General features: G+C 43.0%; 1 protein-coding gene across 1 annotated transcript; it reads left to right on the top strand.

The window, feature by feature from the left end:
- Positions 1-749: 749 nt before the first annotated feature.
- On the top strand, positions 750-24,674 carry LOC111971224 (terminal uridylyltransferase 4). Its single transcript, XM_070446227.1, has 29 exons — positions 750-906; positions 2,083-2,645; positions 2,810-2,982; positions 3,902-4,018; positions 4,349-4,526; positions 6,204-6,292; positions 10,093-10,144; positions 10,524-10,593; positions 10,829-10,955; positions 11,258-11,377; positions 11,573-11,758; positions 12,112-12,286; positions 12,634-13,205; positions 13,498-13,648; positions 15,443-15,529; positions 15,661-15,764; positions 15,878-15,935; positions 16,074-16,177; positions 17,342-17,545; positions 17,712-17,789; positions 17,968-18,145; positions 18,233-18,280; positions 18,400-18,482; positions 18,733-18,848; positions 19,127-19,287; positions 19,622-19,719; positions 19,939-20,545; positions 20,892-21,068; positions 21,268-24,674. The coding sequence occupies exons 2-29, from the start codon at positions 2,171-2,173 to the stop codon at positions 21,354-21,356; spliced, it is 4,677 nt and encodes a 1,558-aa protein (XP_070302328.1). The 5' UTR covers positions 750-906; positions 2,083-2,170; the 3' UTR covers positions 21,357-24,674.
- The last annotated feature ends 200 nt before the right edge of the window (positions 24,675-24,874 follow it).

Raw genomic sequence — 24,874 nt, 5'->3', positions numbered from 1 at the left:
ATCCTTTCAGGTTGTTGGCCTGAAGTAGGACTAAATTGATTTAGATAGTGGAGTAGGGTGGTGTTTTATTTTAAAATGTTTAGTGAGTGTAGTGTTAGATTTATTTTAATTTTATTTAACCAGGAAGGGCTCATTGAGATTTAAAATCTCTTTTTCAAGAGCGTCCTGGCCAAGATAGGCAGCACCAAGTCATTACAAAAATTACAGACAAACATGGAAAACTACAAGTAATCTGGTAAAAACCATAGAATTCACAAGAGTATAACAAAAATCAAAAACAGCAAATTAAAAACATTGACAGGTCAGGGAATCAGTCTCAAGATCATTCATCAGTGATTTAAAAATACCAATCGGGACAAGTTCTTCCAGTTTAAAAGTATTTTGTAAGGCGTTCCAAGMCGAYGGCGCAGAGTACATAAAAGCMCTTTTACCAAATTYAGTTYRGACATTTGGAACAGTTAGCAGGATAAAGTCCAGCGAACGAAGAGAGTGCCCACCACATTTCTGAACAATAAAAATGCCCAAATAAAAAGGTAGTAAACCCAAAATGGCTTTATAAATAAAAGTATACCAGTGACTGAGCCTACGAGTGACTAGAGAAGGCCAGCCAACCCTGGTATACAAAGTGCAGTGGTGCGTAAGGGTTTTGCAGTTTAAAATAAATCTCAAAGTGCCATGGTAGATGGTAGGGTATTGTTTTTTAAGCAAAGTATAAGGAAGTTATACTCCAGTCTAGTAGGTGGCGGTAATGCAACCGTTAATCCTCATCGAAGAAGACGTGTGGAGAGATTAACATGGCGTCTATGGTTGCTGTGTTGATCGGGGCCGTGGATGAGAAAAACAAAATACTGAACAGGAAAATAAAGACGGTCTAGGTGCATTTGGAGCTAAAACCTGCATATTACAGTAAGGCATTGCATATTAGTTGTAGACGTTTGACGATTTTGTCGTGCATCAGTTTTATAGAGTACCTAGCTAGTAAAACAATTGTCAATAGAAACGCTAAACCGCTAGCGGAGATATGTCTAGTTTGCAAACTAGCTAGCCATTTATTAGCTACTTTGATTTATGTAGCTGTCGTTAGCAAAAACATTTGCTAGCTAGCCAGGAAGTYCGTGCGCGAGCTGCACGATATGTATTTGTCTCGAGACGTTTTTAATATTTTTAGTTTGCTGCTTCTGCAGGGTGTCTCGCTGCGCGAGAAGGCCTTTTCGCGATGTGGGTTGGTTTCGTTTCTTAATAAACACAAGTGCTTCAGCCATGGTTTTGTTCAGCTAGATGCTTTTAGCAACGCGGGTGTATTTACATACACTAGCGTTGCTCCGAATTGTATTGTGTTGCACAGAAAACCGTCCGCGGGAAGCCAGACGTAAAATAAAATGTCAACTTGCCGTGCTGGTTGGACATAACAACTTTGAAACAAAATATATAGTTAAAGGGATGTATTATTAAACAGACTTCCTAACGTGGGACTATTGTAGACCCACTTCCTCTCTGCTTACCTCATGTCAACATAACAGTCCCCCACAAATTATTCCTTTTTCGTTCATGTAATAGTGCACGTGCAGGACTTTTATTTTGATATGAGGTACGTATAGACGAACTGGGTCTACAACAGACCCACGTTTTGGAAACTGTTTAATAACACGTTCTTTTAACTAGATATTTTGTTAATCTCTGGCTTTTTGTGCAACCCAATACTATTGGGAGCAATGCTAGTGTATGTAAATGCACCGCGTTGCTAAAAGCAGCTAGTAACCAACTAACTACGCCCTTTGTTATATTGTAATAATGTGTCTTTGCAATAAACATAGCTAGTGATATTATTATTACCTTTTTCTGAACTGGTCTAACTAACCATATATTTTGCTAGCTTAGATGCACTCGTTTAAAATCAGGCCTTTGGGACTTCATTGCAGCAAAGGTTTTGCCACTGTCCACTCTGTTTCTCATACCAATACCTAATTACTTCAATATATGATTTGATAGTATTACTATTTAGTATATAATAATATTTTAGGCTATTGCTCTTCTAAGGTAAATGTTGGTAATGCCAACAATGAATGCATTTAATCTCTCCAGGTGTTCATTGGACTAGCTGCCTCACTAGACCCTGATCATCCTCAATACAGAGTAGCAGCTAGAGAGTGGGAGAGGACAGGATTGAGGCATGGAGGAATCACAAAGCCCATTAAAATCAGTCAAGCCCTTTCGCAACGAGGCCAAGGGAACCAAAGCTTCATCCTTTGCCAGCTCCAGGCCCCTGAAAGAGGCTCCAGCCCAGAGAGAGTGCCCCAAGTCTGCCACTGCCTGTCAGAGCAAGGAGAACATCACCACAGCCAGGGAAGACAATAAGGACCAAGGCAGTAACTGTGGGACAGGCACAGGCAGAGCCTCCACTGCCAGCCCTCAGAACCCAGGGAGAGGGAAGCCTCGTAGGCTAACTGGGAGGACCAGCTCTGGGGAGAGGGGGAAGGTGAGAGTTGAAGACCAGCAGCAGCAGAGGGGTGATGCTAGGCCCTCGTTGGTTACAGGACACAGCCTGGCTGGTGTAGTTGGAGACAGAGACACAGGAATGGTGGCTACTTCATCTGAAGGCCTTACTTTACAGACCAAGACAAGTCCATTGAAGGAGATGTCACCGGGTGAGTTATTCTATACTTTACATAGCTATAGGTTAATGTTTGAGCCATTAGCCAATACAATATGTCTCTGTTAGAGACCTCTTGTTGCTGTTTTGCCATGGAAACTCTTCTTGGTCAAAATATTTGTTTCCTACAGCTGTTTCATATTCTGTTTGTGTTTACAGGTGAGAAGGCTGATGCTGTGGTGGGCACAGGGCAGCCTGCATTGGAGGTCACTGTGGTGGGGTCAGGAGTCAACGAGCGGGGTCAGGGTAGAAGCATGACCTCTGAGCAGAAGCTGGGTCTCAGACAGGCTGAGGAGCGCCTCTACAGAGACTACATACACAGACTGGTCAAGGTGAGGAGAGAAAATAAGTTACCTCAGTTTGTATCAGTCAATTGTTGTCTGTRTGTATTGTCTGTATCAGTTACTGGAATTTATGTACACAATTGCACATTTAAGGCAACTTCAGAGGTCAAGTTAGATGTCGGTCTGATAGTGCTGAGTGATTAACCTACATTTTTTTTTTTAACGACTAATTGACCAACATGGTTAAATTATTTTAATTCCATTTCGTTTGGTTTTTTCTTCTGTGAGCTCGATGTTCAGTTTCTGTAGAGATAAATCAGATTAAGCCGAACTGTGCAATGTGGTAGGGAGTTGTAGTTTCCAACAGGCCAATATTTTACATATTTTAGCAGAGAAATGGGGTAATTAACTACAAGCATAATCCATAATCCACACGTGAGAGGGATAGAAAGCAGTTGCTTTGCGGGGTACCTGAAAATGCATGATCTAAGTGATTTAATATAGTTGGTAGGCTGTTCAGCAGTCATAAAAGTTGGCCTTATTTACTTTGAAGAACTAATCAAATTGTGATTTTGTCTGACAGCATAGGCAGCAGCTCTATAGAGATGAGGACGTGGAGTAAATAAGTCATCCAATGAAATATTTTATTAAAGTTATGCGAATAAATTATGGCTAAGGGATAAGCAGTAATGGGMAGTCACTACCATCATGGGATTTCTATTAATTGTTTTATTCTGTGTTGCAGTATTCAAACCACAATGTATAGTGCATTTAATGTTTAAGTCTTATCAACTTGTAATTGGTTCATTAGAATTATCACCAGGTTAAACTGTATCAATGCTAATAGTCAACTGCTCAAGATGTAGAGTTGAGATTTCCATGTCTACGGGGCAGAGGGGTGGGGCACTATCATATCATCAATCTCTCACATGTGATTGGTTTCACTGCTCTCTCTCTGCCTCTACAGCAGTCTCCTGAATACCCTAACTTCCAGTACCTATGCAAGCTGTGTTCTGTACACATTGAGAACATACAGGGGGCACACAAACACATCAAGGAGAAAAGACACAAGAAGAACATCATGGTGAGAGAAAAAGTTAGCAACTTTATTTAATTTGTCATAATTATCATGTTCTCCAACGATAACTGATGTGTATTGTAACTTAAAAAGGGAGTCCTAGGCAGTTATTTCAATTTKTATGATATTTTAGGAGTGGAAATGTTTGAGGTGGAGCTTATTTGTGTGTATCTGTTTATTTTTTCTGTTGCTGCTTCCTAAGCCTACGTCGGCCATTTTGTATCCGCCCCAAACTCCAAATGCTGTCACAATTCTCCCTAGTCAATTAGATAGGGCCATTAGAGATTTGGATTCACCCTGCCTTTGTCCCTCTCCCCTGTGCTGTAACTGTTTTAGGATAAGCAGGAGGAGAACGAGCTACGGGCGCTGCCTGCCCCCAACCCAGCCCAGCTCGGAGCCGTTAACGCAGCCGTCCTCCGGGCGGCCAACCAACACGGCATCTCAGACCAGGACTTCCTGGTGCGACAGGAAGTGGTCGACAGGATGGAGGTGATCATCCAGCAGCACCTCTCAGGTAACCAACTCTTCCTATCCTTCTGTCTCCTTCCTGTCATCTGYGCCTCTGATCTACAAAGTCTGAATGGGTGAAAGCTGTGCAACGGCAGCAAGTCTTTGTCTTGTATGTGCATGTCCAATAATGTCCACTTCACTTTCATGCGCATGTCACGTGTGGCAGCTGTGCTCAGCCAGCAGCACCTCCTTCCAGCGTTCACTCACTACTTCTACGTCCGCTCTTCCTGCTGCTCAAATATTCCTCCAACAGTTTTTAATGTATAATTTAGCTGTGATGTCAAGCGGTGACGCARTCCCTGATTAGTCATCTGTTGTTACATTTGATACATTGGAGCAGTGTAAGCAAAGTTGATAGTGTATCATTTCATCACCTGTTAGAACCAAGAGCACATTCCAGTCTGRGGCTTTAAGTTTCACTGTCATGCAGCTTCAGAGTGCTAGAGAGGAAAAMTGTTGCACAGCTTTGCCGACAGACATACGAGGCTTTACAACACAGAAAACGACCTGTCTAGTCTAACCCATTCAAACATATGACCTACAGTATATTACAGCGCTGATTTGCACGCATTTGATATGGTTTGTGAAATTGTCAGGCTGTTTTAAACTAATCCCAGGCTGCTAATTATTGTTTTGATAAYAAGCAATGTGCGTGTTTGTGGGAGAGAGTTGTGAGGGGGGGTGTGTGTGTTTTTGTTTTGTATGTGTGGTTAACTGAAAAGTAAAGATGGTTTCATGCAGTGTTTTCTCATTACTGCTACAATGACATGCAGATCATTATGCATTGATATTAGGGCTGGGCGATATGGCCTAAAACTCATCTATTAAAAATAAAACTTATGGGTGGTTCATGATATATATCAAAATAAAATATGTCTCTCTAAATAAGCTTATGTACAATTAAAGGTCAAAAACACTGAATTTATACCTAGGTCAAATATATGCCTTCCACAACCATAAGACCCACTAATTTTTATATTTTATCAAAATAGTTGTACCTGCTTTTTTGTTGTTGCAATAATCACAGATCTGGCTTTCAGGTCTGTCTATAAAAATGCAATTTTTGTTACACATTTAACCTATTTTTAACCTAAGCTTTTCGCCTGCCTTCGGGACAACTACTCCCATTGTTAGGGCGGAGACATGAGCATCTTGTCATTACACAGCACAGAAGAAGCAAAACGAGACGAGACCAAAAATACCAAATGAGAACTAGCGGACATAAAACGCTCAAAAAGAAAAAACGCTATTCTGCGTTACAGGCATTTGGAATATCGCGCAAAAASAYACTTTCAAATTAATTTGATATTGCCCAGCCCTAACTCATATTCCTTCCTCTCATTTCTCCTGCCAAATTACAGGTAGGCCTTTTGAAAACATGAGCAAATTAGCCATTTTGTGCAGTATTATATTATACACTGAACAGTAAGGTTCAATTCAATGTGTTGTATTGAGTAGAAGTGTGAATATCGGTACTGGTTTTTGTGTAGCACATCCGCAAAACATTTTGGAAAAAGGGAACAGGCGTCTGGTGAACAGGCCACTGACATTTTTCCCAGTGGTATCGCGATACTTGTCCTGCTATCGTATGATGAGTGAAATGTTGGTGTCATGACAACACTAGTAGGGAGATGATCTGAATCATGTATAATGCTGTTTAATGTATGGCTTTCTTATCCAGTTTGCTCCCTTCGGCTCTACGGCTCCTGTCTCACCCGATTTGCCTTCAAGACAAGTGACATTAACATTGACGTCACCTACCCCTCCACTGTAAGTCTTTGTTGTGTTCTCACCTAACCACTAATGCAAGTTATGTAAATGTAAAGTGGGTGCACATCAAATTGTTGTTAGTGTAAAGACGGAACTTGAGTTAACAGTTACATGAATGGTAATCAATACAGGCAAACAAAGGAAGGAGACTATTGGGACACAGCCTTGGTTTACATCATCACCTCAATGTCAGTCTGTATCAGATGATCAGTGATTGCTCTTCGACATGATTGTCTTGGATAGGATTTAACTGATTGGTATGCTTATTAGTTAAGAGGATCCAAGYACCTGTGAATAATAGGACTTCTAAACAGGACACTAAAACAAAACACATTTAAGTGGAATGAATACGATGTGCCACTTCTGCTTGCTTGTTCGGGGTCTAGACCGGAGTCATTGTAAAAGCACTTTGTGACCGCTGATGTTAAGGGCTTTATGAATACTAGGGGTTTAAATGGTTCAACAAACCCAAAGTTCCGTATATTGCGGTTTTGGGGTAGCGTGAAAATGAATGCTAACAGTTACTGTCGTAAATGATTGTTTCTTTAAGAAYATACAAAGTGTTGGTATACCTGATTCCATATATGATCATGAGTCATAATGCCTGGCAGCACAATCAGGAGTACCAACACTTTGTATTCTCTTAAATGAAAACATGATTACTCATTAACACTAAAATAAAGTGRAATATGCGTGTGAAATCAATGTTATCATGGCTCAGATATTGTCTAGGCCTATCCTATAAAGTTTTCTTAAGGAGAAAAGTATGCGCACTGGTGTGATTCTCGTAGAGTGCATTCGGGAAGTATTCAGACCATTTACTTTTCCCATATTTTTTTCCATTAGCCTTATTATAAAATTGATTTAGCATTTCTTTAATCCATCGGCACACACTACCCCATAATGACACAGCGAAAACAGGTTTAGAACTCTTTGCAAATTTACAAAAAAAACATACCTTATTTACATAAGCATTCAGACCCTTTGCTATGAGACTCAAAATTGAGCTCAGGTGCATCTGGTTTCCATTGAACATCCTTGAGATGTTTCTACAACTTGATTGAGTCCACCTGTGGTAAATTAAATTAGTTGGAAAGGCACACGCCTGTCTAGATAAGGTCCCACAGTTGACAGTGCGTGTCAGAGCAAAAACAATTGTCCATAGAGCTCCGAGACAGGAATGTGTCGAGGCACAGGTCTGTGGGAAGGGTACCAAAACAATGTCTGCAGCATTCAAGGTCCAAAAGCACAGTGGGCTCAATCATCCTTAAATAGAAGTTTTGAACCACCAAGACTCTTCCTATAGAGCTAGCCTTCCGGCCAAACTGAGCCATCTGGGTGGGTGGGGGTCTTGGTCAAGGAGGTGACCAAGAACCTGATGGTCACTCTAACAAAAGCTCCAGAGTTCCTGTGTAGATGGGAGAAGCTTCCAGAAGGACAACCATCTCTGCAGCCCTCCAACAATCAGGCTTTTATGGTAAAGTGGCTAATCGTAGAGATTGAACTCTGGCCTGAATGCCAAGTGTCATGTCTGGAGGAAACCTGGCACTATCCCTATGGTGATGCATGGTGGTGGCAACATCATGCTGTGGGGATGTTGTTCAGTGGCAGGGGCTGGGAGACTAGTCAGGATCGATGGAACAATGAACCGAGCCAAGTACAGAGATCCTTGATGAAAACCTGCTCAGGGCCTCACAAGGGCGATGGTTCATCTTCCAACAGGACAATGACCCTAAGCGCACAGCCAGGACAACGCAGTATTGGCTTCGGGACAAGTCTCTGAATGTGCATGAGTGGCCCAGCCAGATCCCGGATTTGAACCCGATCGATCATCTCTTGAGACGTGTGCAGCGACACTCCCCATCCAACCTGACAGAGCTTGAGAGGATCTGCAGAGAAGAATGGGAGAAACTCCCCAAATACAGGTGTGCCANGAGACGTGTGCAGCGACACTCCCCATCCAACCTGACAGAGCTTGAGAGGATCTGCAGAGAAGAATGGGAGAAACTCCCCAAATACAGGTGTGCCAAGCTTGTAGTGTCATACAAGACTACTCTGTAATCGCTGCCAAAGGTGCTTCAACAAAGTACTGAGTAAAGGGTCTGAATACTTACATAAAAGGTAATATTTCAGTAAAAAAAGTGTAAAACCTGTTTTTGCTTTATACGTTATTGTGTGTAGATTGATGAAGGAAGAAAACAATTGATTCCATTTTAGAATATGGTTGTAACGGTTTCAAATCCCTTTGGCCCGACAGTCTAGGGGGGGATGGTAACAAGACCCGTAACATAACTCATGCAAAGTATAATAGTGAAAACGTAACAGTGAGAACGAAAAACCACAGACAACTAAATTACCGTCAAACACTCATGGTTTATTTGGTGAACACACGGTAAAGGGGGGGCAGGAAAAGGGGCTGAGCTGGACCCAAGGAAAGAAACAAATATCCAAAAACACCACTAAGTTAGACTAGCCTACTTCAATACAGCTAACTAACTAACCAAAAATACAGTGGGAGGTCCACCCAGTTCTAACTAGTGTTCTTAGACAAAGTATTCCTACGGGTAGTGTATCCCCATGGGCAACTTGCCTTGGTACCCCCTTTTCCCACCATCAAACAAACAGTCAAACACCATAACAAAAACAATACTCACAGGGTAACGGACAAAGTGACATGTAGTTGCACAAACAAGAGATCTACAGAGAGATTGAGCTCCAGAGAGAACAAYTGAATGGGTTTTTAAACCAAGGGAAAGGGGTTGTGATTGGGTAATGGAAACAGGAGGAGGTGTGTCTTCTGATTGATGACTGATTGGGGAATGATTATTGCCACCTGTGAGGGGAGAAGGAGAGAAAAGAAAYRCRCACACACACAGGATACACTCACAGGATACCTGTATCCGTAACAGTAACAAAATGTGGAAAAAGTCAAGTGGTCTGAATACTTTCCRAATGCACTGTACTTCTCAGTTCCCACTCCGGGGGTAATGTGCTGTAGCTGTTAAGTAGCTCTCTTTAGCCATGGAGGTCCATCCATTTGTAGTAAGCGCAACACAAGAGTTTATTGGCCAATTCATTGACAACTTTTGCTTTAGCTTGCTTATATAGAGTACTACCTGTTTGCTGAAATGGGTGCGAGAGGGCGAAGTTCATAACGTGGCTCGAGCACTTTCACCAGGGGCCGAAACGGCTATTCTTAACCACCGAGAACGGTCACATCCGTGACTATAAACATCACTCTTGTAATTTATTTGGCCCTGGCCAGAATCAGCTGCGAAGGGCTGCTTGAATGCAGTTTCCGCCTTGCTTCGGTGGTATGAATTCTGGGGTGATGTCAGCGTAATGTCTCTACATGTTTGAGGTGTTGGCAGCTGCGTATGCTATTCTTGTTGAGCAGTGGCGGCATACTCTCTCTATCCATTGCCGTTGTAATCTACTGGGAAGCCAATATGTTCCCAAGCTGGAGATTTAAATGGTGATGTAGAATCCTCCTGGTTTATCGACCTCAGAATTTTGATTACAACTTGTGCATAGGCTCTAGTTTTAACGGAAATAGCCTGAAATGTTTTATTTCAGCCCAGATTTACTTGCGGCGTACAACGTAGTGTCGGCATAGCCTATAGGTCTAGTGTTTAAATGTTGTATATATATTTTTTAATGTATTCATTCGGGTTCACAGTGCGGACYGAACCGAGTTGACCAAATTGACACCCCTAATGAATGCATTTGATTGAATTTGATATGATCAACTTTGATGCCGACCCTGRCTAACAAATGTCATGCTGTTGTTGTCTCTCCAGATGACCCAACCAGATGTGCTGATACTAGTACTGGAAATCCTGAAGAACAGCAGTGAGTGTTGAACAGCCCTGCATGAATAAACACTGTCAGTGTAGAGAGCGACTGTAGATTCAGCACAAGGAGGATTGTGTTGTGGCACCAGAGAGAGTCAGTGAGCCCTTTGTTCCAGCCCACAGGCCAGAGCAGGGAAGAGTAGATCTGTACTGAGTTCTGTGTTAGACTGGAGAGTTCATATTAACCTCCTTGAATGAAGAATGGTGTTATGAAAAGAGAACATTTATAGAAAACCTGATAACTAATGCACGTTAGTTTTAATACAACCCCTCTTTTTCAGAAGTTACAGTATGTCAATTGGGGAGCCAGCCAGGAGATAATGTTGTTGTCTTTGAGTTTGGGAGCAGTCAAAGAATGTTCACCTTTCTCTTTACAGCTGAATATTCTGAGGTGGAGTCTGACTTTCAYGCCAAWGTTCCGGTCGTGTTTTGCAGAGATGTCAACAGGTCAGTGGAATGTCAACTCTACTGCTTTCTATTAGCTCTACTTTKATCTATTTACAACATACTACTGTTTGAAATATCCTCTGAGTTACTGTTTGCTGGATGGTTTTCATTCCTGGGCACATTATAGCAATACATTTTTATTGGACAAGTTCAGGTAGCCCCTCTCTTTCAGTCAGTTTTCTTCCGTTTAGTGCCTAATGAATATAACCCTGATGAGTTTGTTGTATCTCTACAGTAGGTTGTTGTGCAAGGTAAGTGCAGGTAATGACGTAGCCTGCCTCACTACCAACCACCTGGCTGCCCTGGCTAGACTGGAACCCAGACTGGTGCCTCTGGTCCTGGCCTTCCGCCTCTGGGCTAAGGTAAGGCTGGCCTGGGGGACATTCTCTTTAATGGATAGTATGCCATCATATGATGTAAATGKTATCTATCTAGTGCTTTTGATAATTACACTTTAAATGTCCAGGCCTTTGCTGACTAAACCTAAACCTCTTCATGCCAACAGTTCTTAAAGTTTACTGTATTTGTCTGTGGGTTTCATTGTAATGAGTCAATGATATGATGGCTCGACATACCTTTGCATACTGTAGCTTTAGTTGTTTTGATGACACCAACAGCCCCTGACCAGAGACAATTATATATTTGGTTGTTTCTGTTCCTCTAGTTGTGCCACATTGACTGCCAGGCGGAAGGGGGTATCCCCTCCTATTCCTTCTCTCTCATGGTCATCTTCTTCCTCCAACAACGCAGGGAGCCCATCCTCCCTGTCTACTTCGGCTACTGGGTAGGTGACACCACAGAAATATAATAACTAGAGTGGACATTGTTCTCTTTGTCACGCATTTGATCATTTTAATAGAACTGGTCACCATTATGACAGGCACATTTGAAGGTAATAAATTACTTTCAAGTGACAAGTCATAACATGTTGCTGGCTTTTCTGTTGTTGATAGCTAAGCTATGTTGTGTTCTGTTTCAGATTGAAGGCTTTGACGTGAAGCATGTGGACGAGTACCATCTGACGGGGATAGAGATGGATATATTTGTGGGGTGGGAGCACAGACCCCCCAGTACAGAGGGACGGGGGGACGGCAGGGGGGAAGGACGGAAGGCCAAGCCTGAGCAAAAGAAACCTGATGTGAAGAACCGGCATGTAGCGGGGATGGTGAGTWGTCCGGGAGGGGAGGGATTTAGTCCCAAAAACGGGGCTCTGCAAACAGCACTAAGGTCGAGTTCTGATTTTCTCAAATTTTCCCAAAAAGTGTACACTTGCTCACTCCCCCCTTTATGGATTTATTAGATTGTTTTTCATGAGCTAGCCGGAGAGAAATCTGACACCAGTCTATTGGTAACACTTAATGACAACTTTTACAAGTACACAATCCATGAAGGGAAGTGAACGAGGAGAGAATGTGACCGTTACTATGGCTTTCAAGAATCAGAATGTTTTTCATGGAGCTTCCTGAACTAAGCCTATGTCACTGACATAGTGTATTTCCCTCTCTCTGTCCCTCCCAGACGCGTCTATCCCTGGACCTGGGTAAGGGTGTGTCMCTGGGCCAGCTGTGGCTGGAGCTGCTGAGGTTCTACACGCTGGARTTCGCCCTGGAGGAACACATCATCAGCATCCGCCTCAAAGAACTTCTCTCKMGAGAGATSAAGAACTGGCCCCGACGCAGGCTGGCCATCGAGGGTAAGTGACAGAGAGGGGGAGGGGAGAGACCGCTGAATGGGGGTGTATTTGGAGAGGTGAAACAATAGAAATGTACTGAATAGAGCTGACATGATCATTGTATTCTACATGACAATCAGGTTTGTTCTACGCACTACATTTTTATGTGTGACTAGCTCCCCTCCTKTGTTACCTATTTTGTCATTACTATTTGTCTCCCTCAATGAGCCTGCTGAAGTACCAGGGGTTAATAGGTTGGGGTTGGAAAGGTCAGAAGGACCTCTTATTTTTTATTTTTAGATTTCTCTGAGTTTCTACACCCCGCTACCACCTTTCAAGTCGTCATCCTCCATTTCCTCTTCTCTCAGATCCGTTTGCCCTGAAGAGGAACGTCGCACGCAGCCTCAACAGTCAGATGGTCTTTGAGTACATCCAGGAGCGCTTCCGCACCGCCTACAAATACTTTGCCTGCCCGCAGAGCAAGGACCGAAACACCGTGGAGCAGCAGAGAGGCAAGAATACAACCAAACATGGGGGCATGAAACGGGAGGAAGGCGAAAGAAAGGGTGGAGAAGAGGTGTCTGAAAAGAGTGGAGGTGGACAGGGTGATGGGAATGAAGGGAAAAGTCARAGCTCTGAGACAGGTCAGAAGGRGGATGGTGAGAGTGATGAAGAGGAWCGAGCTGAGCGGACTCAGGAGAAGGAGGAGAGGGCATTGAATGGCGGGCTTATGGACTTGGTCCTTAGTGGGGGGGGCACTTCAACGGATGGGGCTGTAGCGGAGCCTGGCACCACTCTGGAGCCTTCCTCCGCCTCAACCCATAACGGCCTACTGGATGGGGATGAAGAGGAGGAGAACCATGTGTCGGAGAAGCAGGGACATATTGCACCAGAGGACCTGCACTATATCTTTGACAGAATGATCTTCACTGGCGGAAAGGTAACACACAACTCCTGTGATACCTTACTCATCAAACTTGTTTTCCAATGGACAATGTAAATTCTATAACTGATTTGACAGCACATTTTGTATATCTTTATGTAAGTTCCAGAACTCCTTTGCCATAATTGTAATAGTTTGACTCATGGATTTGGCTTAAAGTTTATGAAAAAGCAGGTCTTTACCATAGTTTTCAGGTATTATCTTAATGAGTTTCTGGTCATTTGGATGTTCACAGGTTCTGCTTTCCAACAGGTCAATCCTCTTTATTATTTGATTCTCCCCCCTGCAGCCTCCTACAGTCGTGTGCAGCACATGTAAGAGAGATGGCCATCTGAAGGACGAGTGTCCTGAGGACTTCAAGAAGATCGAGCTCAAACCGCTGCCCCCCATGACCGACCGCTTCAGAGACATCCTGGATGGCCTTTGTAGACTCTGCTACCGTAAGTCATCCGCTGTTCAACATTCTTGTGCCATCTTGAAAGGAGTTTGAGTGATTTTTGTCCGAGCATATCGTCTATATTATGAAGCGAAGACGGGCGTCTTTAACCACACACTGTTAAAAACAGTATATATACTTAAATAACACACACAGGAATACTCAAGCATGCTAAATATCATTTNAAGAACTGGCCCCGACGCAGGCTGGCCATCGAGGGTAAGTGACAGAGAGGGGGAGGGGAGAGACCGCTGAATGGGGGTGTATTTGGAGAGGTGAAACAATAGAAATGTACTGAATAGAGCTGACATGATCATTGTATTCTACATGACAATCAGGTTTGTTCTACGCACTACATTTTTATGTGTGACTAGCTCCCCTCCTTTGTTACCTATTTTGTCATTACTATTTGTCTCCCTCAATGAGCCTGCTGAAGTACCAGGGGTTAATAGGTTGGGGTTGGAAAGGTCAGAAGGACCTCTTATTTTTTATTTTTAGATTTCTCTGAGTTTCTACACCCCGCTACCACCTTTCAAGTCGTCATCCTCCATTTCCTCTTCTCTCAGATCCGTTTGCCCTGAAGAGGAACGTCGCACGCAGCCTCAACAGTCAGATGGTCTTTGAGTACATCCAGGAGCGCTTCCGCACCGCCTACAAATACTTTGCCTGCCCGCAGAGCAAGGACCGAAACACCGTGGAGCAGCAGAGAGGCAAGAATACAACCAAACATGGGGGCATGAAACGGGAGGAAGGCGAAAGAAAGGGTGGAGAAGAGGTGTCTGAAAAGAGTGGAGGTGGACAGGGTGATGGGAATGAAGGGAAAAGTCARAGCTCTGAGACAGGTCAGAAGGRGGATGGTGAGAGTGATGAAGAGGAWCGAGCTGAGCGGACTCAGGAGAAGGAGGAGAGGGCATTGAATGGCGGGCTTATGGACTTGGTCCTTAGTGGGGGGGGCACTTCAACGGATGGGGCTGTAGCGGAGCCTGGCACCACTCTGGAGCCTTCCTCCGCCTCAACCCATAACGGCCTACTGGATAGGGATGAAGAGGAGGAGAACCATGTGTCGGAGAAGCAGGGACATATTGCACCAGAGGACCTGCACTATATCTTTGACAGAATGATCTTCACTGGCGGAAAGGTAACACACAACTCCTGTGATACCTTACTCATCAAACTTGTTTTCCAATGGACAATGTAAATTCTATAACTGATTTGACAGCACATTTTGTATATCTTTATGTAAGTTCCAGAACTCCTTTGCCATAATTGTAATAGTTTGACTCATGGATTTGGCTTAAAGTTTATGAAAAAGCAGGTCTTTACCATAGTTTTCAGGTATTATCTTAATGAGTTTCTGGTCATTTGGATGTTCACAGGTTCTGCTTTCCAACAGGTCAATCCTCTTTATTATTTGATTCTCCCCCCTGCAGCCTCCTACAGTCGTGTGCAGCACATGTAAGAGAGATGGCCATCTGAAGGACGAGTGTCCTGAGGACTTCAAGAAGATCGAGCTCAAACCGCTGCCCCCCATGACCGACCGCTTCAGAGACATCCTGGATGGCCTTTGTAGACTCTGCTACCGTAAGTCATCCGCTGTTCAACATTCTTGTGCCATCTTGAAAGGAGTTTGAGTGATTTTTGTCCGAGCATATCGTCTATATTATGAAGCGAAGACGGGCGTCTTTAACCACACACTGTTAAAAACAGTATATATACTTAACACACACAGGAATACTCAAGCATGCTAAATATCATTTTTATTTTCCTGTTTTTTGTTAAATGTCTGTTGTGTTTGTAGACGAGCTGTCCCCTTCCCCTGGAGAGCAGCAGAAGAGAGAGCAGATCCTGGGTAGTCTGGAGAGGTTCATACAAAAGGAGTACAATGGTACGTACAGATAAYAACTGAGTTGCATATGTAACAGCTGAGAACACTAGTGTAAATGAATACGGAGCTTCCTTATACAATGTTACCACTTCAGTGTGGTATTATAAAACATCTATGATATCATTCTACAGACAATGCCCAGCTGTGTTTGTTTGGCTCCTCCAAGAACGGCTTTGGTTTCCGTGACAGCGACCTGGACATCTGTATGACCCTGGAGGGCCATGATACAGCAGAGGTACATTCACTCACTGGACCGGCACCCATTTTGACATTTTAACCTTCAGTTCTTTGTCTGATCTCATCTCCCTAGTCATTCTGAGAWGTAAATATGTCTACCTCTACTAACAGAATTTGAACTGCAAAGAGATCATCGAAGGCCTAGCCAAGGTGCTAAAGAAACACACAGGTAAGAGACCAGTTCGTCCACAGCACATTACATTGACTCCTTTCAGAATGCAAGGTTTGACTGCTTGCTATGAGTACAGAGTAGACAGTCATATTTTGTGACTTGGTAATTGATTAACCTGTGTTTTTCCCATGTCAGGTCTGAGGAACATCTTGCCTATCACAACAGCCAAAGTGCCTATTGTGAAGTTTGAACACAGACAGAGCGGACTAGAGGCAGACATAAGCCTCTACAACACTCTGGTGAGTAAACGGACTGGTAAGGGTCAGTCACTGGCTAACAGGTCCTTTTGTAACTCAAGCTAAGTTGCTGTTATCTACATAATTGCTTACTAGCTTAACTTCTTATGGGCGGTAGTGTCCCACCTGGCCAACATCCGGTGAAATTGCAGAGTGCGAAATTCAAAAATACCAAATTCAAATATTTAACATTCTTGAAAATATATGTGTTATACATCAAAATTAAGCTTAACTTCTTGTTAATCCAGCTGCTGTGTCAGCTTTCAAAAAGGCTTTACGGCGAAAGCAAACCATGCGATTATCTGAGGACCGCCCCGCATACAAACATATGAAAATCATATTTCAACCAGGCAGGTGCGCCACAAAAGTCAGAAATAGCGATATAATTCATGCCTTACTTTTGAAGATCTTCTTCTGTTGGCACTCCAAAATGTCCCAGAGACATCACAAATGGTGCTTTTGTTCGATAATGTCCTTCTTTATGTCCCAAAAATGTCAATTTATTTGGCGCGTTTGATTAAAAAATACACCGGTTTCAACTCGGCCAACATGCCTACAAGGTATCTAATAAATTACCTGTAAACTTGGTCCAAACATTTCAAACACCGTTTCTAATCCAACCTCAGGTACCCTAAAATGTAAATAATCGATAAATACCAGATAAAAACAACGTGAAGCGCGCTCCAGTTCACGTGCATCAAAACAGTAGAGTCCACCTGGAGTGACACTTACAATGAATAGCACTACTTCTTCATTTCTCAAAAGAAAAACATTGAACAATTTCTAAAGACTTTTGACATCTAGTGGAAGCCATGGGAACTGCAACCAGGTTCCTAATAATAAGGGTATCCCATAGAAAACAAATGGAAAATCCTATTACCTCAAAACAAAATTCCCCTGGATGGTTTGTCCTTGGGGTTTCGCCTGCCATATCAGTTCTGTTATACTCACAGACATTACTTTAACAGTTTTAGAAACTTTAGAGTGTTTTCTCTCCAAATCTCCAAATTATATGCATCTCCTAGTTTCTGGGCCTGAGCAACAGGCAGTTTACTTTGGGCACGCTTTTCATCCGGAGGTGAAAATACTGCCCCCTACCCAAGAGAGGTTAAACAATTAAAATGCATGCATCTGTATGGATTCATTGGCATCTATCCTCTCTTCCAGGCTCAACACAACACCAGAATGCTGGCTACCTACGCTGCCCTAGACCCTCGCGTGCAGTTCCTGGGATACACCATGAAGGTGTTTGCGAAGCGCTGTGACATAGGTGACGCGTCCAGAGGAAGTCTGTCATCCTATGCCTACATCCTCATGGTGCTCTACTTCCTGCAGCAGAGACAGCCCCCTGTCATCCCTGTTCTCCAAGAGGTACTGTTCACTGACCCTCTGTTAACCCTTTTACAACCCCAAAGTGGTTACTGTTATAGCTTGTCTGTATGGACGTAGCCCACACCAACAGAACATGCTGAAAGACTTTTGTAAAAGCAATTATAAAAGACTTAAGGAAATAACCCAATGTTGATCTTTTTCTTAGGTCTTTGATGGACATTCTGTACCGCAGAGGATAGTGGATGGTTGGAATGCCTTCTTCTTTGATGACATTGAGGAACTGGTGAGTTGTTTGGTCATCAACACTACTGAATGTAACATTCTACATGCCTGTTTTTCCTAAATTATGACCTTGAATAAGCTTTTTTTTGTTTTTATTGCTTACTAGTCATTGTAGTCAAAAGCGTTCTCTAAAAGTTCTGAATATAATAAAGCTCACTATCAGTTGACGTCCCGCGTAGCGTCAGCGTCTGCCAGAGCTTCCGCAGAACCGCGAGACTGTGGGGGAGCTGTGGCTGGGCCTGCTCAGGTTCTACACTGAAGAGTTTGACTTTAAGGAGCACGTCATCAGCATCCGCCAGAGGAAACGGCTCACCACCTTCGAGAAGCAGTGGACCTCCAAGTGCATCGCCATCGAAGGTAGTGAAACTATCCTTCTCAGTCACGTGGTTGTGATGATGAAAGGACCAATTTGATCACCGATGACTGACTTTTTGTTTTCCTTAGATCCCTTCGACTTGAATCACAATCTTGGTGCTGGAGTTTCTCGCAAAAGTAAGTGAACTATGTCTCCTAAAGTAATCCTTAGGAGGCCAATTCTGTGTTGTCTCTACTATTTCAGTGATCATGGTCCCTAACACACCCCCTCTCTCTCTCTCTCTCTCTCACCTCAGTGACTAACTTCATCATGAAGGCCTTTATCAACGGCAGGAAGCTGTTTGGTACTCCTTTCTACCCCCAGCCTGGCATAGAGGCGGTATGACACACATTAGATATAGGACTGTATTAACAGAGTGTTAGAGTATGGTATAGGTTCATTTTTGCCTTTTTTAAATGATAATGAGTTAGAGTGGGACCTGATCCAAGATCGGCACTCTGAAACACGTTATAAGTATGGGCATTGTTGCCCTGACACTGAGTTGCATTTATGAACACATATCAAATGATTCCATTTGTCTAAGGAAAATCTGTTCTCATGTCTAACAATGTTTTCTTCTGTGGTACAGAACTACTTCTTTGACTCCAAGGTGCTCACGGACGGGGAACTTGCACCTAATGACAGGTGCTGTCGGATCTGTGGCAAGATCGGTCATTACATGAAGGACTGCCCCAAAAGACGCAGGTACACAGGGAGAGAACATCAGTGAGTTTTTTTGGAACCTGTGTGTGTGTGTGTGTGTGCAGACCTGGGTTCAAATACTATTTAAAACATTTTCAATACTTTGAGCGTTTGCTTTAGCCTGCTTGCAGTGCCAGGTGTCAACGGTTTGCACTTTTGTCTGTTGGTTCTATTGCAACAGGCATAATATATATTATTTGAACCTATGTTGGGTGGTGGCTCCATGTTTGATTGAACTAATCTTCCGTTTCTGTGCGTGTGTGTGTCTTTTGTCCAAAAAGGGGGATGAAGAAGAAGGAGAATGAAAAAGAGGAGGATGTCAAGGATGGAGACGATCATGAGCCACGGGAGCGTCGCTGTTTCCAGTGTGGTGAAATTGGTCATGTACGGCGGGACTGCCCAGAGTACCGCCACCTTAGACAGAAAGCCGCAGGGGGACCAGGTACACACACACACCTCAATGTCCTTTTATTTACACTACTTTTTTATGTGTGCAGGCGACGTAATGTATTTTAACTGATACCAAAGAAAATAMTGTACCAAGTTTGACTATGATTGTTTTTTAGAAGCTCAACTTTATTTGAGTGATCCACAATGTTTTTTATTTATTTATTATCTGAGCTAGTGGATCACAGCAAGAGTATTTACCAGCTATGTATACAGTAACTAATTCATGATTTGAAGACCTGTATTTTGTCATTACTAGTACTGCCCAGCACAGGGCAGCAGTGGCACAGAGTGATGTATGTGGTGGTTGGTTTCTCTGTTTCCTCCAGTTTCCCACATAGTGCGAGCCATGGTAAGCTCCCAGTCCATCCCCATCCCCCAACCTCCCCAGGACCTCCCAGGACGCACCAGACAACCTTCCGAATGTGTGAGTACAACAGGGAGTTGTCTCTCTCTCCCTTAGCCACCATAACCATGTTCAAATGGAATGCATTGAGTACTGTTGCAGCTAGCTTCTTTATCTATCAGTACTTGTATGTATGTATGTATGTATGTATGATACATTTTTATTGATTTCTTTTTTTCTGTCTTTCTCCTCCTGCTCCCTTGCTGTCTCTCCAACTCTGCTCTCTCGGTCTCTGTCCAGTCTGATTCCCGCCAGACTCCGCCCTATTCCCCTCAGCCCACCCTGTTCTCCCAGGGTTCTAGCCAATCCTCCAGCTCCCCCCAGCCCTCCTCCTCCAAGACCTCCATCTCCGCTGGAGGGGGACCGCACAAGCAGCCCCAACATCCCCAGGTTCCCCTCTCTCTCTTTAGCTTCCCTCTCTCCCACCCAAGCCAGTACCACCACCCTGGAGCTCTCACTGCTCTGGGGCTACTGCCGTCCCACCACAACCAGCAACAATCACACCTGTCCCAGGGGCACCAGGCCCATCACCAACCCCACCACCCCTCCACCTCCTGGCCCATCCATGGCCCCGTCCTCCAGACCTCTAGTGGCCCCGAAGGGCCCTCCCCGCCCGGCCTAAAATTCCCCTTGCGCCAGGCCCCCGGGCAAGGGAATGGGAACACAGGCCCAGGGGGGTCGCCGGTGGGTGGCAGCCCCATGAACCTCAATGACCCCAGCATCATCTTCGCCCAGCCGGCGGGGAGGCCCATGGGCTTGGGAGGAGGGCCGGGACTGGACGGGCACTGGCACAACCACCTGGCACAGCAAGGGGCACTGGTGGCTAATGGCACTGTGGGCAAGTCAGGTACACACTGGGTGGCACTGTCTGTCTGTGTTAGGTCTGACTGTCTGTGTCAGTCTGTCCACATCTTTGTTTATTTGTCTGACTGTGGTCAGATTCTGTCCTTGTTCTGGGAGTCTTTAGCAGTAACTGTCTGTTTCCCTGTTAACGGTGCTGATTGTGTGGTCAGGTAAGAGACACCAGTTGTTTTGGCTACACACTTAATTTACTGTTCTCACAAACTGGTGCTAGGACAGAAGGATATTATCTAATTATTGTAGTTGGCTTAGTTTGTTTGTTTTAAATTCCAAGGATGTTTTACTGTACTGAATTTGAAGACCTCTCCATCCATTCCTCCCTCCCCCTGCAGATCCGGGCTACCAGACCCAGTTCGGGGGTGTGAGTCAGCAGGGCTCTAGGAATTGGGAGCACAGCAACGTAGCCCACTACTCCCAGTCCCCATCCTGGCCCTACCGCATGCCACAGAAATTCATCCAGCAGGGCAACGGGTGCCACCCACAACCCGGCAAGCCCATCATGTCCCAAAGTAAGAGGCTCAGAAAGCGAGAGGAGCGAGAGAGAGCGAGAGACAGACACAGGGTCAAGAGATGTACTGCTAGGATGCCACCTCTCATTTAGTATACTTTTTTACTAAATGTAATCTAAATAATTTACCCCTTCAATCTTAGAAAAATGCCCCTACAGCAGTTAACTTGACTTCCTTGTTTGTCTTGGCTCCGCCCCAGGTTCTGTGGTGCACCCCAGTCAGCATTTCCCGCTCCTCCCCCACGGACGACGACATGTCAACCTCAATTACATCCAACAGAAGAAATGAACTTTGAATTCGAAACTCTGCTCCCATAGCATATCCATTCAATTAGGTTTTATGGTCCTTCACCATGACAAAACAAAAACGATGTAATYGAAATTTGCATCATTTGGTCACAATACTTTTTAAATGAATTTTATCATTTTTGTACAGTTAAAAAAAAAAATGGGTTCCTTACATTGATTTGTGATACAAATGCCATATTTTAATACCCCCATTTTTGAAGGGGTCCAAAAAGTGTTTATTTTATCGTGTAAAGGAAGTAGGTAAAAATATTAGCTGTATTCATACTTTGCTTGCTTAAGGATAAAAGCTTTGAATATATAAAAAAAAATATATATATATCATGCCCACCCCTATCAGATAGTTAGTGCCTTCAGAAAGTATTCATACCCCCTGACTTATTCCACATTTTCTTGTTACAGCCTGAATTGAAAATGGATTCAATTGTTATCTAAACACAATACCCCATAATGACAAAGTGAAAACATGTTTGTATAAGTATTCACAACCCTGACTCAATACTTTGTAGAAGCACCTTTGGCAGTGATTACAGCTTAGTCTTTCTGGGTATGTCTGTAAGAGCTTTCCACACCTGGATTGTGTAACATTTGCCCATTGTTAAAAAAATCCTCAAGCTCTGTCAAATTGGTTGTTGATCACTGCTAGACAACCATTTTCAGGTCTTGCCATAGATTTATGTCAAAACTGTAACTCGGTCACTCAGGAACATTCACTGTCGTCTTGGTAAGCAACTCCAGTGTAGATTTGGCCTTGTGTTTTAGGTTATTGTTCTGCTGAAAGGTGAATTCATCTCCCAGTGTCTGGTGGAAAGCAGACTGAACTAGGTTTTCCGCTAGGATTTTGCCTCTGCTTAGTTCCGTTCTGTTTCTTAGTGTTGATTACTATTCGAAAAACTCCCCAGTCTTTAACGATTACAAGCATACCCATAACATGATGCTGCCACCACTATGCTTGAAAATTTGGAGAGGTACTCGGTAATGTGTTGTATTGGATTTGCCCCAAACATAACACTTTTTTTTCAGGACCAAAAGTTAATTGCTTAGCCACATTTTTTTTTGCAGTATTACTTTGGTGCCTTGTGGCAAACAGGATGCATGTTTTGTAATAATTTAATTCTGTACAGGCTTCCTTTACATTCTGTCAATTTAGGTTGGTATTGTGGAGTAACTACAATGTTGTTGATCTATCCTCAGTTTTCTCCTACCACATCCATTAAATTCTGAAACTGTTTTAAAGTCACCATTGGCCTCATGTTGAAATCCCTGAGCGGTTTCCTTCCTCTCCGGAGTTAGGAAAGACGCCTTTATTTTTGTATTGACTGGGTGTATTAATACACCATCTAAAGTGTAATTAATAACTTTGCCATGCTCAAAGGGATATTCAATTTCTTTTTTTTTTTTTTTACTTTTACCCATCTACCAATAGGTGCCCTTCTTTGCGAGGCGTTGGTAAACCTCCCTGGTCTTTGTTTGAAATTCACTGCTCGACTGAAGCAATTATCTGTAAGGTATGTGTGGGTTACAGAGATGAGGTAGTCATTCAAAAATCATGTTAAACACTATTGCACACCGAGTGAATCCATGCAACTTATTATGTGATTTATTAAGCAGATGTTTACTCCTAAATGTATTTAGGCTTGCCAAAACATAAGTGATTGAATACTTATTGACTCAAGATATTTCAGCTTTTCATTTTTTATTAATGAAACATTTCTACAAACATAATTCCACTTTGGAATTATGAGGTATTGTGTGTGTGTGTGTGTGTGTAGGCCAGTGACAAAAAATCTCAATTTTAAATGTAGGTTGTAACAACAAAATGTGGAAAAAGTCTAGGGGTGTGAATTTTTCCTGAAGGCACTGTATGTAGTGCCARAAATACCTATAGTAAGTGGCAACATTTTTAAATAAATAACAAAGCCCCCCAAAAATACTTTAAACACAAACAACACTTTGTTTTTGGTGACTATTTGTTGACTGCAGACCATTTTGGCCAGTTTCCCAGATAGATTAAACTTAATCCAGGCTGTATCACAACCGGCCGTGATTGTGCACACAATTGGTCCAGCTTCGTCTGGGTTTGGCCGGTGTAGGCCGTCATTGTAAATAAGAATTTGTTCTTAACTGACTTGCCTAGTTAAATAAAGATTAAATCATTTTTTTTAAATCCTGGACTAAAATTATTTTTAGTAGAGATTCTTAATCTATCCTGGAAACCACTGCCTTATTWTTWTTTTTTTTAAAGCCGATCGGGACAGCAAATTGTTGTCGCTCTACGTACAATGCAGTACAGTATGATTTTCACGATCATCTTCGGTCATGATTTACATAACTGCAGCATGCAGTTATGAACATGGGTTTAATCAGCAGGACTCTGGTATTGGCATGTATTGCATACAATGTCACTGGAGTATTATTGATTCATACGTTTTGTTGATTCTAAAGTTACAGATTTCACTTATTACATAATGCTGGTGGTTGTCAACCAAGTGAACATTTTCCTAGAAATACCCCTGAGGAATGTTTTTCTCTCAAATCAATGGAAGAAGCTGTTACAGCAGTCCACTTTGCATTGGGTTTGGGCTCTCCCTATTTGCCTAGCCCATAGCCTTTGTGTTGGACGGACAATGTGAAAGGCAGTAGCAGTAATGTATACAGTCCGGTAGAACTTTTCCTGTTAGTCTCAGGTAAACCAGAACAGTAGGGGACAGAGATAGGAAAGGAAGGATGCAAGTAAGAATGTACGCTTATGAATAGGTGGACTGAATAAATTCTCATGATAACTACTAAAAGTCTAGTTATTGCAATTTCACAACTATACTACACAAAGGCATGAAGGTTGTAAGGCTGGAGTGTGGGCCCAACCTTGCTGTTTGGTCTGGTCTTCTATGAGGTGTACATGTAGGCAATTTCTCCACTGGCCGGTCCCTAYACCCTGGCTTCTGGTGGGGAACATACCCCAGCTACTGAACAAACCTGCACCAACTTTTGCTGAGGCAGTACTACTTAAGTAGTTTTTGGGGGTATCTGTACWTACCTATTTGTATTTTTGACAACTTTTATTCTACTACATTCGTAAAGAAAATATACTTTTTACCCCCATTTTCCCTGAACACACAAAAGCTACATTTTGAATGCTTTGKAAGGACMGCAATATTGTCCAATTCACACACCTGTCAATATAATGAGTTGTCATGCCTCTGATCTGGTGGRCTCACTAAACACAAATACTGTTTGTACATGATGTCTGAGTAATGGAATATGCCCTGGCTGTCTRTAAATAAATACAATTTAAAAAATGGTGCTGTCTTGTTTGMTTAATATAAGGAATTTGATGTATAGCATGTACTTTTACTCTAGTATGGCAATTTAGTATTTTATCCATAACTGTACTCGAGTACATTTAAAACCAGATACTTTTRCTCAAGTAGTATTTTACTGGATGACACTTTTACTTGTCATTTTCTATTAAGTWACTGTAGCTTGACTTTTTTTAAACTC

The sequence above is a fragment of the Salvelinus sp. IW2-2015 genome, linkage group LG13 (genome assembly GCF_002910315.2).
Source record: "Salvelinus sp. IW2-2015 linkage group LG13, ASM291031v2, whole genome shotgun sequence".
Classification (NCBI taxonomy): Eukaryota; Metazoa; Chordata; class Actinopteri; order Salmoniformes; family Salmonidae; genus Salvelinus; species Salvelinus sp. IW2-2015.
Note: the sequence above shows the minus strand (reverse complement) of the source record. Positions and strands in the feature narration are given on the sequence as shown.